This window comes from Macaca nemestrina, chromosome 7 (assembly GCF_043159975.1).
Source record: "Macaca nemestrina isolate mMacNem1 chromosome 7, mMacNem.hap1, whole genome shotgun sequence".
NCBI lineage: Eukaryota > Metazoa > Chordata > Mammalia > Primates > Cercopithecidae > Macaca > Macaca nemestrina.
In genome coordinates, this window is record NC_092131.1 from 122,430,439 (window position 1) to 122,448,631 (window position 18,193).

General features: G+C 42.7%; 2 protein-coding genes across 7 annotated transcripts in view; both read right to left on the minus strand.

Moving 5' to 3' along the window:
- Window positions 1–984: 984 nt before the first annotated feature.
- Window positions 985–9,920, minus strand: LOC105493137 (proteasome 20S subunit alpha 4). 2 transcript variants are annotated; one of them, XM_011760591.2, is made up of 9 exons: window positions 9,769–9,920; window positions 8,388–8,413; window positions 8,099–8,141; window positions 7,671–7,833; window positions 6,045–6,122; window positions 5,347–5,435; window positions 4,538–4,668; window positions 3,621–3,744; window positions 985–1,396 (listed from the first exon to the last, which is right to left on the minus strand). In XM_011760591.2, the coding sequence occupies exons 2-9, from the start codon at window positions 8,388–8,390 to the stop codon at window positions 1,242–1,244; spliced, it is 786 nt and encodes a 261-aa protein (XP_011758893.1). In that variant the 5' UTR covers window positions 8,391–8,413; window positions 9,769–9,920; the 3' UTR covers window positions 985–1,241. The 2 variants fall into 2 exon arrangements, with proteins under 2 accessions (XP_011758893.1, XP_070956945.1); XM_071100844.1 differs by lacking the exons at window positions 7,671–7,833; window positions 8,388–8,413; window positions 9,769–9,920 and having other exon boundaries at window positions 8,099–8,117.
- A 673-nt stretch (window positions 9,921–10,593) lies between these two features.
- LOC105493138 (hydroxylysine kinase) overlaps window positions 10,594–18,193 on the minus strand; it is a 32,254-nt gene continuing 24,654 nt past the window's right edge. For 4 of the 5 annotated variants that reach the window (XM_011760592.3, XM_011760596.3, XM_011760595.2 and 1 more), the window contains exon 5: window positions 15,156–16,956. In XM_011760592.3, the coding sequence (XP_011758894.1) occupies window positions 16,496–16,956 (461 nt within the window). In that variant the 3' untranslated portion in view covers window positions 15,156–16,495. Of the gene's footprint in view, window positions 10,729–15,155; window positions 16,957–18,193 lie in introns of those variants that run through there. The other variant, XM_071100843.1, reaches the window with a different exon arrangement.

Here is an 18,193-nt window from a genome sequence, read left to right on the forward strand (position 1 = left end):
ACCCTAACCCAGTACTTCCCCTAGGTGCAAGAGGTCAGTTATTTAGTTTTAGCAGTGAATTTAGAATATAATTACCAAAAATAACGAGAACCAGCTGTACAGAGTAACGGAATAATTTAGAAGTTCAAATAAGTACTGCAAATAGGGCTTGGAAATACCTTAGCCAATACAGAAAACTGCAGGGAGCTGTATTAAGAAAATCTACAATGAGGAATTAGACTGCAATCCCATATTTGATTGACAACAGCTGAGAGAAGGGTAAAGAATGGCTCAATGCACGGGTCTCATTCTGGCTGATGGAAATCACCTGAAGAGTTTAAGCTATGTTACTATCTGGGTTCCACCCCAGCTTGAGTTAATTGATATCGCATGCTTACAAGTTGCAAAAGCTTCCCAGGTGATTCTAATATGCAACAAAACCTTCTAAAGGTTTATTTAGCATTCCTAAGAATCACATGCAGAGCTTGTTAAAACAGATTACTGGGTTCCACCCTCAGACATTTTAATTCAGTAGATCTGGGATGGGACATCAGAATCTGCATAGGTGATGCTAAAGCACCATGGCTATGCATTAAGTGCCCCATTATCACTTCTGTCATGAAGCCACAGACACCCAAGGGAACTCAGGTTGAACAAAGCCCAGCAACAGAGCTCCCTTCAGCCAACACGTAACTGTTCTCATCTCTTGGTTCCACTTTTCCTCTGTGGCCTTAACTTCTATACCTCATCTTCCACGCAGCTTGGGCTGCTGCCTGTGGGCAGCCTCAGTCCTAGCTGCAAGATCCACACCTATATATTAATTCTGGCTTTGTTCAGCTCAAGTGTTCATTCTCAAACCAATCCCTGCAGACAGCGACAAATAATCTGGTCAGCTCGAAGAATGTGCCCATCTTTGTGAAAGGACTGTAAGCCACAGTGTGCAAAAGATGATCGCCCTGTCAGTTTTTGTGTATTTAACAATTACTGCTACAGAGAACTTATTCCTTCATTTCCATTTTCCAAATTTTATTCCAAAAAAAGAGGATGTGTGTGGAAGATTAAGATGTCCATGAAGAGTAACCATCATCATTACAGTAAAGTATTCAATTGGACAGAAATGACAAGGACCCAATTCAGTATGTAATGTCCTATTTTCCCACTGCACCAGTTAAAAAAAGTCAAAGCCTTCCTAGTGTGGAAGAGTAGGACAGCTTTTACACTGAAATGGTGCCCCAAATGAGTAATAAAATCTCCAATTTTGTCTATTTATCCTTTTCTTTCTGTTCTTTTTCTTTCTTCTCACGCTCAGCTTTAGCTTCTTCTTCCTCATGTTTTTTGATCAACTGTTCCACTTCTTTTTGTTTGAGAACTCTGATTACCGTCTTTCCATTCTCTCTTGTTAGTGTTGCAATTTCCACTAAAAACAAACACATACATGTATTTGTACTGCAGGCAGGCATACTTAGCAGAGAAACTTAATAGGCACTCATGGTTTATGCTCGTCACATCATTTAAACATTAGTTCAGCACTCTCCTATGTTTTATGCTTAATATTATTCCCTTTTATGAGAACAAAATATTTTTGATTTTGTAATGTTTTAATTACAATTTTTACTTAAATACCTTCTCCTCACCCATCCCAACTTTCTTAGTGGCCATTTTGTCACTCCCTTAGAAAAAGTATAATCGACTAATTGCTATTGCTGGCCTGCTATTAGCTGTGCCGATTAGACGAACCACAATTTTCTTATAGGAACCTCTGAGGGCTCAGCCAGATCTTCAACTGGTAATAATAGCTTATTTTTTATGGACTTTTCAAGTCTTTTAAAAAAAAAAAAAAAAAAGGGCATGAAATGGCCAAGAAAAGCAGACTGATACCTCGAGGGGAAGGAATTTTTTTGTACCAGGGAAAGTGAGTAGTGCCTCCTTGAAACTGGGTGGAAGTAGACAACAGAGGGAAATCTACATGTAAATGACATTTTCTTTTTGTTTTTATTGAGACAGAGTTTTGCTCTCATTGCCCAGGTTGGAGTGCAATGGTGCGATCTCAGCTCACTGCAGCCTTTGCCTCCCGGGTTCATGTGATTCTCCTGTCTCAGCCTCCTAAGTAGCTGGGATTACAGGCATGCGCCACCAAACCTGGCCAATTTTTGTATTTTTAGTAGAGGCGGGGGTTTCACCATGTTGGTCAGGCTGGTCTTGAACTCCTGACCTCAGGTGATCCGCCCATCTCGGCCTCCCAAAGTGTTGGGGATTACATGCGTGAGCCAATGTGCCTGACCATAAATGGCATTTTCTAAGGAACACCAGGAGCTAAACTGTCCTAACATAAAGCAACATGTTAATTTACCACAATTTCTGAAAAACATTTAGAAATATTCTTTTTCTTTTTTTTTTTGAGGTGGAGTCTCTGTCGCCCAGGCTGGTCTTGAACTCCTGACCTCAGGTGATCCACCCAACTTGGTCTCCCAAAGTGCTGGGATTACAGGCGCGAGCCACCATGCTCGACTGAAATATTCTTTTATATAGTCATATAGCTTAAGTTGAACAAAGTATTTAGAATTGCTAACATGAGCTTAAAATAAGAGATTAGTAGATTAAGAACAGGAGAGGGTATCACAACCCATGCAAATGTTGTATCTCTGGTAAGGTATACCAAACCTATGTATAAATATATAACTATATACATATGCTTTATCATACATAGAACCAAAGACATTGATGAGAAGACTTGGTAACTATTAACTAAAAGTGACACAGTGCAGGATGTCTATCTGTGAGTACTGAGACTGTTCAGTATCAAGCCTTTAAGTGTGGAATACAGTATGAGATTGTGACTCCACAATTTACCAATGTTGGTCTTGCTCAACTCACTTAACCTCATTAAGCCCTAGTATCCTCAGAAGACAGGGATAACATCACGTAATTCATAAGGTTGCTGTTTCAATGAACTAGGATGACGTTAAAAATCTTACCAGCTGCTGGCTGGGCACGATGGCTCACGCCTGTAATCCCAGCACCTTGGGAGGCCAAGGTGGGAGGATCACCTGAGGTCAGGAGTTCGTGACCAGCCTGGCCAACATGGTGAAACCCCGTCTCTACTAAAAATACAAAAATTAGGCCGGGCACGGTGGCTCATGCCTGTAATCACAGCACTTTGGGAGGCCGAGGCAGGCAGATCACGAGGTCAGGAGATCAAGACCATCCTGGCTAACACGGTGAAACCCTGTCTCTACTAAAAATACAAAAAATCAGCTGGGCGTGGTGGCGGGTGCCCGTAGTCCCAGCTACTTGGGAGGCTGAGGCAGGAGAATGGTGTGAACCTGGGAGGTAGAGCTTGCAGTAAGCCGAGATTGCGCCACTGAACTCCAGCCTGGGTGACAGAGCGAGACACACACACACAAAAAAAAAATTAACTGGGCGTGGTGGCGTGAGCCTGTAGTCCCAGCTACATGGAAGGCTGAGGCAGAAGAATCACTTGAACCCAGAAGGCAGAGGTTGTAGTGAGCCAAGATTGTGCCACTGTACTCCAGCCTGGTGACAGAGCAATACTCCATATTTAAAAAAAAAAAACAAAAAACTTAACAGCTGCTAATTCCCCTTGCTCAGTTGAAATAATTAAAGCAGAGGATATGGATTACCTTTTTCAGCGGAGAGTTTACTAACATCCATGGTCTTATTTAGTACTTTGATAGCTAAAGCAAGTGCTGACTTCAAGGTCATTTCTCCTTCTTTGTAGTCTTGTTTCAACATTGACACAGCTGCCTATAAAACATGAATCAACACAGAATTTTAAGTTTTTACATTTTTTAGAAACATGAATTGGTCTAGAAGAAAAATGCCTGAATTACTATTGGCATTACAAGTATAAACAATTTTTTTTTTTTGATATGGGCTCACTCTGTTGCCCAGACTGGAGTGCAGTAGCATGATCTCAGCTTACTGTATCCTCAAGTCCCCCCGGCTCAGGTGCTCCTCCTCCCACCTTGGCCTCCTGGGTAGCTAGGATTATAGGCACATGCCATGGTGCCCAGCTAATTTTTGTACTTTTTGTAGAGATGGGGTTCTGCTACGTTCCCCAGGCTGGTCTCAAACTGCTGGGCTCAAGCAATTTGCCTGCCTCAGCCTGGGATTACAGGCATGAGCCACCATGCCTGGCCCATATAAATAATTTTGATGACAGGGAGGGCACACATGGCACAGGGTGAGAAGAGGTGGTACTGATGCTCTATATAGTGTGTCTTTAACCTGAGGTCCTCAGTCTCCCAAGGGGTCTGTCATAGAATTCAAGGGGTCTGTAAACTAGGATGTGAAACAAAATCACAACTTCTAATTACACAACTCCTAACTGAAAATTAGCATTTATTAATGTAGTTAACGAACCCCAGTGTATTAGCTATACCAGCAACTCTGTCCCCAACAGAAATCACAGATATTTCCATATCACATTAAGGCTGTTGCACCTATCTTTAAATACTGTTTACATTCATCACCACGGCAAAATTATGGCATCTATTAGACGTTCTGCTAGATTTCACAGCACAACAAAAATACTCACAGCGCTATTATTTCCAATGCATGTGGCCTTCCATCCCCCGTAATTTCCACTTGGGTCACTCTGATAGAGCTGAAAGCCATAGTGCTTATCCCAACCAATGTACAGCAATGAAACACCAAATGGACGTTTTCCTTTAACAAAGAAAAAAAGCCAAATATATCAATAATCTAAATTTAGTATCACTATAGTTACTTGAGCTCAGTGAATGTAGCTAAACCTTTCTCTGTGAACTTAAGCATTCATAAACTGTTCTGTATTCTGGCTACCAGAGATAAGCTCCATTACAAATTCCACTTGTTTCTATGATTTGGACACAGCCAGGAGAGGGAACAGAGAAAGGACCAGTACTGAATTTCATTATTATGTAAACAGCAGTTAGTTTCCAGATCTGAAAATGTTGTTTTGGACTTTCAATATCCTATTAATAAAACTAGGGTAATCTACATGGCGGAGGAACACATTCATTCATGAAGCAAGAATGTATGAAATTCTAGTGTTTTACGCCACTGTAGGATTAATATGGTTAACTGTAACACATTAGTTTCAAATAGTTAGAAGGATATGGAAGGCTCCCAACACAAAGAAGTGTTTGAGATGATTAATGTGCCATTTACCCTGATCTGATCATTATGTGTACCGAAACATCATTATGTACCCAACGAATATGTACAATTCTTATTTGTCAATTAAAAAAATTAAATTCAATTTAAAACAAAGGGTCTATTTTCAATTTTTTACTACCTCAAAAGGGTTATAACTCATAAAATGTCTTAACTTTTTGGAATAACATTTTCAAAAAAATTAAGTACCACCAAATTGTGTATATGCTTGCTTGATATCACACAGTGCTGTAACCAACTGCTCACAAGGTATCGGCTCCTGATACTGCAATAAATACCTAGGATAAAGAGATGGGCATATTAGTAGTTTTCTCCAAAACACAGACAGACTCTAAGGAAAATATTCTCTGAAAAGCAATCCATGCCATGGGGACAACCTAACAGTCATTTGTAATTTGAAGGGGAGGGAACAAGTCAATATCCGAATATTCTCATAGTAAGTAACATTTTGTAAGTTTGGTTGAAAAAAATCTGTAATTTTCAATTCAAAGATTTTTAATGACTTTAATCTTTGCAAAAGTGAGCTCTCCTTAGAAACGTCAAAACTAGGCCGGCCGCAATGGCTCATGCCTGTAATCCCAGCACTTTGGGAGGCCGAGGTGGGTGGATCATGAGGTCAGGAGATCGAAACCATCCTAGCTAACACAGTGAAACCCCGTCTCTACTAAAAATACAAAAATTAACCGGGTGTGGTGGCACACGCCTGTAGTCCCAGCTACTTGGGGGGCTGAGGCAGGAGAATGGCATGAACCCGGGAGGTAGAGGTTGCAGTGAGCCAAGGTGGCGCCACTTCACTCCAGCCTGGGCAACAGAGTGAGACTCCATCTCAAAAAAAGAAACATCAAAACTAATTTCTGTATCATCAGTTATGCTATATATGACCATACCTTTGAGCAATGAGCCTTAGTTCATTAGTCAGAACATTAGCATCAGAAGTTATGCCTGCCACACTGCAAGCCATGTCCCTTGAAGAAAAAAAGATATTGATCTGTAAGCAGGGAAGATGCCTGCAAGGAGCATTTATAAATATTAAAAAGCACAGAATTATATTAGCAATTCACTACGTTTGCTTCACAGCAGCTACTTCCTTCAGAAGAAGCCTATAAAAGTCTTATCTTTGTAGGAGACGTTTACTTGATGTCATTCAACATGAAAGATAAATAAATGCACCCTTAAGTTCGTTAATAGATGTATTTATCATTACCACCCTGTGAATAGGGTAACAGGATTAACGCCAGGAAGCTAAAGTAAATCTCAAGAAGATTTAGCAACAGAGAATACAAAGACAGGCTCGCCACAATGGCTCATGCCTGTAATTCCAGCACTTTGGGAGGCCGAAGTAGATGGAGGGTTTGAGCCCAGGAGATTAAGACTAGCCTGGGCAATGTGGCGAAATCCCATCTCAACAAAAAATACAAAAACTAACTGGGTGTGGTGGTGCACACCTATAGTCCCAGCTACTTGGGAGGCTGAGGTGGGAGGATCACTTGAGCCTGGGAGGCAGAAGTTGCAGCGAGCCGAGATGGCGTCACTGTACTCCAGCCTGGGTGACAAAGCAAGAATCTGTCTCAAAAAAAAAAAAAAAAAAGATTTTGCTAGACAGATTGCTCTTGAGTAGTATTCATTTCCTAAGGCCTGGCTTGATGGAGGTGACGGGGGACAGTGGCAGGAGGGTTTACAAGCCTGCTTAGGAAGTACAGGGCTAGGCTCCTACTCGAGGTGCATTTCATTTTTTTTGGACCATTTCCTGAGGGCTGCCCTGGCTCTCTTATAGCTGAGACTCACCCTGTGACTATGCCTAGCCAAGTGTGCCAGCTGTTGGGTGAGCCCAACAGAGGCTCTGTGGAGGGGTGACACCACTTTGGACAAGTGTATCCAAAGGCCCTGATAATCAGCATTTACCAAGCCTACCATCACTGAAGGGAAAGTCTCTACTTAGCATGGCCAGCTCTCCATGAGCTGCAAAGTTCTGCACATCTAAATATATAACCAACATCTCACACCGTGTACAAGGCTTGGCTAAATTCTTCCCAGATCTCCAACAGGCTTGTTCTTTAGTAAGATTCAGTATAATTCAACAAAATCCTGCATAGCTATTCTAAACAATACTTTGAGGGCCTACTATATGCCTGACACTATACTATTTTATTTCATTCATTTTATTTCATTAAACTGCCACAACCACTTGAGGAGACTCTGAGGCCCAAAGAAATTAAATAATTTGTGCAAGATCACATAGCCTGCATGGGGGAAGCCTGGAGCTGAACCCAAATCAGTGTGACTACTATGTCTGTACTCTTACCACTACACAATGCTAGTTTCTCTACTAAGTGTTTGCCCTGCACTTAAAAGGAGTAACACATGGTACCAGGCCTCAAAGAGGTTTCAAGCAAAATAAAGGTACAACTTCAATCCTACCACATCACACAGAAGAGCCCTCCCAAATTACATAGATCCCACTTATGTGAGAAAGTGAGATTTTTTTTAAAACTCTTTCCTAAAATCTCACTTACTCATTGAGTTTATAAATTTTTTCAGAAAAAAAGACTTCATCGAGAAGCTTGTGGATGTTGCGTCTCTCTGCTGCAAGCAAAACACCATCATTTGCTAAAATTCCCAAACAGGTGCCTGCATGTCCAATAGCTTCCATGGCATATTCAACTTGGTATAAGCGACCTACAAAACAAAAGCAGTGAGAAGCCAAGACTCTCCTCTATGCTCTTGCACCACTGACCCAAAAGAAATTAGCAAGGAAGCAAGCTAGAAACAAATTCCCACTTTCACTCTTCTATGGTATAATCAACCCGGTGACCATAATTGCTTCGAAGTACAAAAAGGATGAACTTTGCAACTACCAAAAAAAGTTTGTAATTTTTTTTTTCTAAAAGTCTAACACATTTTTTTTTTAAACTTGAGGCAGATTAAACAATTTCTATTTTACCTTCTGGAGAAAATATAGTGGTCCTGGAGTCATATCTTCGAGACTGCAAAGGAAAAACACATGAGTGATTCCTACCCACTGAAAGTAGGCCAACTCCTGCAAGCCTACAAATCACCTTACAAAACCTATCCTGGTATACAAAGTTCAGCAGATGAGAGGAAACTGACAAGAAAAAAGGCACCATCTCACTGCTTTCCTTCTATTTCAATTTTCCCACACAAGTCTGTAAGCTGAGTACAAGCAATACTATTTATCAGGCAACAGTTTACTGGCACATGTATTAACTCACCATGTTTTCTGAACTTTATATAGTTCCTGTAAAAAGAAAATCAGATCATCATTAAAATAAGATTCACAAATTAAAAAGCATTTGCTGACTTTACAAATTAGTTTTATTTACTCCCTTTATTCAGCTAAGTGTCAGGCGTTATGCTAGATGCTGGAATACCAAAATGTGTAAAACCAATTCCTGTCCTGAAAAGCTAATACTGGCAGTTAGGTGAGAGAGGCAGTCATAGATTATAATGCAGAAAGAGGAACCGGGGGTAGAATGGGAAAAGGGATGATGAAAAAAATCCAGAAAGTATTTTTTGAGAAACCGATACAGAAAATGAAAGTAAATCAGAGACGGGAGAGGCAGAAATAAGGCTGAGAACTCCTGGGTCTAAGAGAAAGAACAGGGGAAGAAAGAAGGGAAGGGCACTCCAGACAGAGCAGAAAGTATGAACAAAGGGTACTGAGGCAGGATAGCTTAGTGGGCATGAGACAAACTGCTGATGTTTTTAAAAATACATAAATAAGAGCTAAGCGAGTATCCAAATCCCGCGGAGCCTTGAATGCCAAGTTAAGACACTTAGGCCTTCTCCAGAGAGTCCTGAACTTGGGGGTGGAGGCAGTTATCTTGGGCACCATCAATACCATTCGTGCAAAAGGCAATACTGGGTGCTCAGTGTTATTTGGTAAAGCCTCAGTCCAAAGCCCACATTCCCAAATACTGGAATACAGGGAATCAAGACTGGAAAGGTAAGCTGGAATCAAATCCTGGAGAGCCCGCGTGCCCAGGTAAAAACAGAATTTTCTCTCTCAGCCACTGGGGCTCCTCGGAATGATTCCCAAGGCCCACAAGAACTGATTAGCATTTTAAATGATCCCTCTGGCTCGTGAGAGACGGAGGGCAGCGAACTGGTTGAGGTAATAGGAAGGTGCAAAGTAAGGATGGCCCAGAGCAGAGAAACAGGTAGGACACAGAGAGACTCGCCGGGGATTTCTGATTCGAGCGTAAGCACAACTTTCTGTGGTCTCCACGCCTGACGCCGGTCACAGCACGATTTTGAGTTCACCGGCACCTCCGGGAGCGCTAACTTTCACGTACCGAACTCCCGGGGACGGAAGCCGCCCCGAGTCCTCGGTCCTGCCCACAGACCCCCACCCTCAGCTCGCCCCCTCGCCGGGCCCCGGCGTCCAGGCTCGGCACGGGGAAGCCTCCAACGGCGGCCGGAGGGGGCCATTCCCGGCGGCTGGTCTGTCACCGTGGAGGCGGTGCAGAGTCATCGTGCCCACGGCTCCTCGGCGACAACTGCAGGCCGGGACCGACTGTCTTGACGTTCACTACCCCCGCCGAAGGGAAGAGCGGCCATGCTTCCGCGGGCCCCCAGGGGCAAAAGGCTCACCAGATGGAAGACCCTGAAGACTTCAGATGTCCACTGAGCCCTTATCTCCGCGGGAAAATAAACCACCAGGGCTGCCCGAATAACCGCTGCTAATATGGCCCCCGCGCTTGCGCAGAACCGCTAAGGGAGGGGGTAGTGGGATGGCCGAGGACACGGAAGTCCTCCTTGTGGGGCGGAGCTAGAACCCGTGGCCCTCGTGGGAGCTGGGGCGCTGCAGCAGGTGGAGGAGTTGCTGCGCCATGGGGAGGAGGGCAGGAAGACCGTAGCCAACCAGAAGGTGGAATAACTAATTTCCTTCTCTTACCCTTGGCGCTCTACTTTCACTTTCTCTTCACTATTCACACCTAGGATAGCAAATAGTGTGGACCGGCTTCTTAATTGCTACCATTCCTGTCCTGTTTCCCGAAATGGTTCCAATCACATGAGACTTTACCTCTGTAATCATCTCCCTTTTTCATTCTGGCTTTCACTTTTACTGCTGATGTATACATTTTGGACATTTACATTATGATGAGGAAGGCTGGGTGGCTCACGCCTGTAATCCCAGCACCAGCACTTTGGGAGGTCGAGGAGGGTGGATCACCTGAGGTCGGGAGTTCGGGACCAGCCTGGCCAACATGGTGAAACCACGTCTCTACTAAAACTACAAAAATTACCCGGGTGTGTGGTGCACGCCTATAATCCCAGGAAGCTGAGGCATGAGAATCGCTTGAACTCAGGAAGCGGAGGTTGCAGTGAGCCAAGAGTGCACCACTTCACTCCAGCCTGGGCAACAGAGTGAGGCTCCATCTCAAAAAAAAAAAAAAAAAAAGATGGTCGGGCATGGTGACTCACGCTTGTAATTCTACTGCTTTGGGAGGCTGCGGCAGGAGGATGGCTTGAGGCTAGGAGTTTGAGGCTGTAGTGAGCTGTGATCGCGCCACTGCACTCCAGCCTGGGTGACAGACAAAGACTCTGGCTCTAAAAATTAAAAAAAAATTATGGTCAGGTTCACACTTTTAGAATTTTCACTTGGTGTGTTTCTCTGCTTTTCACCAGTCAGAAAGGATTACCCTGACCAGCGTAGTTAAAACAATACCCTACTGTCAGCATATACTTGCACCATTTTATCTTCTTTACTGAAATTGTCATACTTGTTTATGTGTTCATTATCCATCTCTCCACCCTTTTGCTCATTCAGCCTCAGTCCCTATGTAAACTATCTACTATTCATTTCAGGTTTTTTCAGGCTAGAAGGTTGACTAGATCTGGGTTCATATGAAGTCATCTGCTCAGTCTCTCCCAAAAAGCAACCCATTGGGCAGAAACTCTGTCCTCTTCATGTTGGTTGCAAAATAATTGGGGGATGTGGGCTTTGAAAAGGAGATGGCTTGGAAGTTGCATTTTGGGGTCTCACCTATCATCTCTGCTTTCCAAGCACACAGGGAAGTGAGCCAAGGCAAGATGGCAAAGAGTCACACACAGGTGGTGCTCTGAAAGCATCCTCAGGTGGTGTAACGTATGGCATCTCTGAGGGCCCCTGCCTGCCACCTTAGTTCATTCTGCAGAATTCAGTGAACAGTAACTTTTAAGTCAGAGGTAGAATTTCTCAGGTCAAAAGAAGAAGGATTAGTTGAGAAAAAGGACAAAAGAAGAATGAGTCTGACAAGTGTGGGTGACTGAGTAGTTCCGTCTGATCTGAATGGAGGAGATAATACAGGAAGTAAAGAAGGAAAGGTGTTTGAGGCCAAAGTGTAGAGTGCTTTTAGTGCCAGAATTTGTTTTGGTCAGTAATGGGAAGACAGGATTAAAGTGATGTTTTAGGATGATGAACCGTCAACATCTCTCATCCCACATGTTCCTCTTACAATGTGCCACAGATGGTTCCCATTGAGAGGTTCTGTGTCCCCTTATTCTGAATCTGGGTGAGCCTGTGACTACAATGGAAGGGATATCATGTGACTTCCAAGAGCAAGTCACAAATAGTGATATGGTTCTGTCTTGTCCTCTTGGGATGGTCGTTCTTGGGACCCAGACACTATGCTGTGAGGAGGCAAAGGCCACATGGAGAGGTGTTTGGCCAACAGCCTAGATGAAGTCCCAGCATCACCTGCCAAATAGCTGAGTGAAGATCCCTCCAGATGATCCTAGTACCCAGTTGTAACCAGGCAGCTTAGCTTCAAACTGCATTAAAATTTTTTCCCCCTTTTCCTTGGGTTTAAAGATACAACCTTGAAGCAAACTGCAGAAGCCTTTTCTAGACTCCACATCCTTCCCTTTCTCATCATATATACTCCCTTCACATAACTGTCTATTAGTATCTAATTATGTGTCTTCTTAGAAGTTCCAGGGGTCAATCCTGAGACACAGAGACCAAGTCTGGAGACCCAGCTGCAAGGTTCCAGAGATTACTTCAAGGCAGCTAGTTAACAACCTGGCCATTGTTGAAATGCCATCAGCCCAGGGTCCAGGTGGACCAGAACCCAAGATAGCCACCAGAACAAGACACATGGACAACTGTACTCAGCCCAGTTCTTGCATGTCTTCCTTATCAAGTTTTTTCCTTTTAAACCCCTGCCTTCTTCCTAAAAATAGAAGCCGTTAATTTGGAAAGGAATCTGACTGCTTTCCCTTTACTATTTTTGGTTAATAAATTCTGTCTTTCTATCATACCTCACCCTTGTCAATTGGACTCTTAAGAAACGAGTGTTCGGTTACACAGTGATTGAGTCTCTCCCAGGCATCAAATCTCTCCCAGCCTTAAAGTCTTCCTAGCTGAGGCCCCAGCACTGGGGAGCAGAGACAAACTGTCCCAGGGCCTGTCTGAATTCATGACTGCCAGAAACCATAAGCTAATAAAATGATTAAAGTTTTAAGCCACAATTGTTTTGGTCATCAAAGAGCAATATATGTAACCAGAGTTTTTATCTGCCTACATAATACAAAGTGCAGAGGTTAGGGAGACTAAGAACACCAGAAAGTAAAGGTGTGTTGTAGTCCAGGGGGGTTAAAAGCCTGGACAGAAGGCACTAGCAAGAGCAAAGAGTCTTTGCCAGACATACAGTATTAATTCCTAAATCTGGAACTGGGTTTTCTCCACGTTGTTTGAAAGGACCAGGACCTGGCACTTGTAGTGGTGTGTTCATTCTTACAGTTTATTCAACAAATCTTTACTGGGTCTTCTAGGGGCCTGGCATGGTGCTAGGTCCTGAAGGTAAAGTAAAATAAATGTTTAATTTATGCATTGTATTAGGGTTCTCCAGAGAAACCGAATCAATGGGATGGATGGATGCATAGGTAGACAGACAGGAGGGGATTTATTATGGAACTAAATTATGGAGGCTAAGAAGTCCCACGATTGCTCTCTGTTAGCTGAAGAACCAGTGAAGCCAATTGTGTGATTCAGTTTGAGTCTAAAGGCTGGAGAACAAAGGAGATGATGGTGTAACTCTCAGTCTGAGGCTGAGGACCTAAGAACCTGAGGGGCTGCTGGTTAAGTCCTGGAGTTTGAAGGCCAAGAACCTGGAGTTTTGCTATCTGAGGGCAAGAAAAGATGGTTGTCCCAGGAGAGAGACTGAATCCATCTTTCCTTTGTCTTTTTGTTCTATCCAGACCTTCAACAGATTGGATGGTGCCCACCCATATTGGTGAGGGGGATCTTCCTTACTCAGCTACTGATTCAAATGCCAGTCTCTTCTGGAAACTTCTGCACAGACATGCTCAGGAATAATACTTCGCTACCTATCTCTGTGTCCCTTAATCCAGGCAAGTTGACACCTAAAACTAACCATCACAGCCACCAAAGAGTTTATATAAACCACATGAAATTGATTGATTGGAGACAAGTTAGAACAAACACCAAATAGTAAAATATCAATGCAATGCAGCATATAAACATCTAAACAGTGGTCAGCAACATCTGCATTAGGAATTGCGTGAAAGGAAATCTATGTTAGCAGGGGCAATCAAGAGGGAAATCTATAGAGTTTCATCAATTCAGAGGATCAACACTGGTCTGAAAGTGAAACCCAAGTTTCAGTCCATTTTTCTGGTTCCTAGTTTTTAGCTTGAGTGGTCAAACTAGATAAAAACCACAATCCCTTAAATTTGAGAGACGTAAGTGCTTTCATGTGAATGATCTCATTTGTTCCTCCTGTGTGTGAGTGTGTGTGCGTGTGTGTGTGTGTGTGCGCGCAGCAGGGACAGGAGAGGAGGGAGAGGGAGAGAAAGTAGCATGGAACTTTGTGGTAGTGAAGAGCACAGTCTGCATCAGAAAGACCTGATTTAAGCCCTAGCTCTCTTTGAGCAAATTATTTTTACTTTTTCAGCTGCTATTTTCTTATCTGAAAATGAGAATTAATTATAACAGTACTTCCCTCATGGGTTTGTTGTAAAAATTGAGTAAGCTAATGTGTGTAAAATACTTCAGTGCTGAATAAATGTTGGCTTTTATTATATATTGTTAAAAAACAGCACAGGCTGGGTATGATAGCTCACGCCTGTAATCCTAGCATTTAGGGAGGCCAAGGCAGGAGGATTGCTTGAGTCCAGGGGTTTGAGACTAGCCTGGGCAACATAGTGAGACCTTATCTCTACAAAATAAAATAAATTAGCCAGGCATGGTGGCACATGCCTGTACTCCCAGCTACTCAGGAGGCTGAGGTGGGAGGATTGCTTGAGCTCAGGAGGTAGAGGTTACAGTGAGCTGTGATCACACCACTGCACTCCAGCGTGGGTGACTGAGACCCTGTCTCAAACAAAAAAAAAAAACAAAAAAACCCCAAAAAATTCAGGAAAGACAGAGATTCCTAAAATTCTACGATTCTAAAAACCAGTAGGGCTCACTGAATATAAGAGAGGCAAGCAAAAAATTACTCCAATATTTTGAGTTTGGGTAACCTGGAATATGGTTCATTTATTAAGAGTAAATAGTTACTGAGTCCTATGTGTTACACTGTGTTAAGCACTTGGCACTGTTCTCTCATGAAATTCTCACAATGAACTCTGTTAACTGTATGAGATAGGTATTACCCCAATCTCTACAAAAATTTAAAGAATTAGCTGGGCATGGTGGCACATGCCTGAAGTCCTAGCTACTAGGGAGGCTGAGGTGGGAGGATCACCTGGGCCCAGGAGGTTGAGGCTGCAGTGAAACCCTGTCCCCCTGCCCTCAAAAAAAAAAAAAAAAAAAAGAAATGAAATGAAATCGAGGGACAAAGAAGTGAAAAATGAACCATATAAGACAATTTAGAGAAATATCTACTTTGGGAAGACTAGGTAGGTAGATAGAAAGATGGAGATAGGATCAATGCCTGTTCATATATATAGAAAGATAACTATTGAGTGTTTGAATGGCCAGGGTTCTAGGCTTGAGTCATCTGTAGACAATGAATAGTTGAAACCATAAGAATAGTAAACAGCCATTTACTAAATCATACTAAAGGAGACATGAAGAGAAACCAGTGAAGGAAACACAGTGGGATACCTTCAGCCAAGTATACAGTGAGATTCAGTCTACCCAATCTACTTCATAGTCATCCAAAAAGAAATTATAGAGAATTAAAATATATATGCTTAAGGAGGTTCCTGGTATCAGTCTGAAAGGAACCATTATATTTGGGTAGGTGAGGGGTTAGTGGCCTTGCCTGGATGTCATTATTTGCTTCCTTGCAGTTCCCAGGGTCTTCCAGCATCTGTCTCTGGAGTTCCAGTTTCAACCACCCTCTCAGACAAGTTAAAATTTTTTCTCCAAGAATGCTGCCTGTGGCCGGGCATGGTGGCTGACGCCTATAATCCCAGCACTTTGGGAGGCTGAGGTGGGTGGATCACAGGGTCAGGAGTTCAAGACCAGCCTGGCCAACATAGTGAAACCCTGTCTCTACTAAAAAAAATACAAAAAATAAGCCTGGCGTGGTGGCGGGCGCCTGTAATCCCACCTACTCAGGAGGCTGAGGCAGGAGAACTGCCTGAACCTGGGAGGTGGAGGTTGCAGTGCCGAAATTGCCATTGCACTCCAGCCCGGGCAATAGTGTGAGACTCTGTCTCAAAAAAAAAGAATGCTGTCTGTGCTTTCTTCTAAAGCATCTTAGTGTGTGCCTTCTCCATCCTTTCTTCTAGCACACATTTATTTTCAAATATTTTTAAAGACCTCTCTGTAGGAAAGGTACTATAATAGCAGGTGTGATAAGAAGGGATGAGAAGACAAAAATAAGTTTTACATGGTCTCTGCCCTCAATAGCTCTCAGGCAAGATGACTGCACAACCATGATCCATTATGCAAAGTGATGGGCCATGAAAAAGACACAGTGCACTGGGATTTGAGAGAAAGGACAGATCAGAGGAGGTTTCATAGAACTGCTAGTATGTTATCTAGGTCAGTATGTTATGTCCAGATATTTAAAATATGTCAATATATCTGTATGTATATATTATTTTAAAAATTAAAAACAGTCATTAATCTCAGGACTGGAATAGATCTTGTGAGATTATCTGATTCAAAATGGTATCATATGTGTTTATAGACATGGCAAGTGAGACTCACAGAAAAATATGCTTGCTCGTGGTACTTTTGTGAATTTTAAAAAATTGTCATGAGATTGCTTGAAGACCTTAGGGATTTCATGTGCTCTGTCATATTCAGAATTGATCCATTCCATCAATTGATTTTTGACTATACAGGAAAATCCTTCCTAAAATTTGATTGGGCCCTATTTTAATTACCCATGTTAAAATCACATGGAGATCTCAGTCACATGGAGATCCCAGATTCATAGGATTTGGCAGTTTCAAACCAGATTTCTTCTACAGCTTTCTGACCCATGTCAAACATTTGCTGTAAGTGTTTCCACCCGGTTTTTGCAGTAACCATGAAATAATCTTTGTTCTCTGGGTATAGTTGGCAAGAGTATGCAGCCATGACAAGTGACTGGCAAAAACGACTGCATACAAGTAAAAACAAAGCACCCTTCTCTACAGCTGTCAGTGGGGTGATGCTTTCAAACCCTGCAAGGACATGGCCTCCTACTTGTATAGGATTTTTGCTTTCAATCATCATGTACATGATGGTAATTGCCAGTTCAAACACATAGTAGCCATAGCTCATGTCATCAAAGTCTAAAATCCCAGACACTTGATATTCAGCATTTCCAGAGGCTGACTTGCTGGACTCTATTAAAATATTATGGTCATTAAGATCTCCATGATTGATACCTGAAAATAGAAAAATCACATAAAAATAGTTATTGAATATTCCAATTTATTCCCCTTCCATTTCTCTTTCATAGGCAAAGCCATTCAGATAATTTGATGAGCAGTCAGAGATAAAGGGCCAAGCCCTATTTTTCTTGAAGTAAAATAATTTCATCTGAAAATAATAAAAGCAGTTAATTTGGGGTGGTTGTTTTGCTTTTCATCAATACAAGGCCAGAAGATGGAGACTGCAGTCACTACAAATACCTGATTTTGGCTATTAAAAGAGTAAAGTGAAAAGAACTACTCAAACCCAGAAATGTTTAAAAAGAATAGAAACATATTCATATTGTTAGAAGAAACAAAGAGTCCTAGAATGAACCAGATTTACCTTTATTTTCATCTAGGATTTTATTTTTATTCTTTGAGATAGAGTCTCACTGTGTTGCCCAGCTGGAGTACCCTGGCACAATCTTGGCTCACTGCAACCTCCATCTCCTGGGTTCAAGCAGTTCTCCTGCCTCAGCCTCCTGAGTAGCTGGATTACAGGCGTGTGCCACCACACCCAGCTAATTTTTATATTTTTAGTAGAGACAGGGTTTCACCATGTTGGCCAGGCTGCTCTCGAACTCCTGACCTCAAATGATCTACCCGCCTCAGCCTCCCAAAGTGCTGGGATTACAGGCCTGAGCAACCATGACTGGCCTCACCTAGGATTTTAAACAAAATTTTCTGATAATGTGGTAATTCTAAATTTCCCATTTTTTGATTACTGAAATAGGTGGTGATATATATATATATATATATTTTTTTTTTTTTTTTTTGAGACGGAGTCTCTCTGTCTCCCAGGCTGGAGTGCAGTGGCGCGATCTCGGCTCACTGCAAGCTCCGGGTTCACGCCATTCTCCTGCCTCAGCCTCCCAAGTAGCTGGGACTACAGGCGCCCGCCACCATGCCCAGCTAATTTTTTGTATTTTTAGTGGAGACGGGGTTTCACTGTGTTAGCCAGGATGGTCTCGATCTCCTGACCTCGTGATCTGCCCGCCTCGGCCTCCCAAAGTGCTGGGATTATAGGCGTGAGCCACCACGCCTGGCCTGGTGGTGATATTTTAAGTCAGTACTACTCAAAGTGGGGTCTGTGGCCAGTACTGGTCTACAAAATGTTACTAGTCTACAAGAGATAAGAACAGAGTTGAGAGTGTTTAGAAAATTTTACAGTCATATGACATCCAAGAGTGTGATCAGTGGCCTTGTCTCA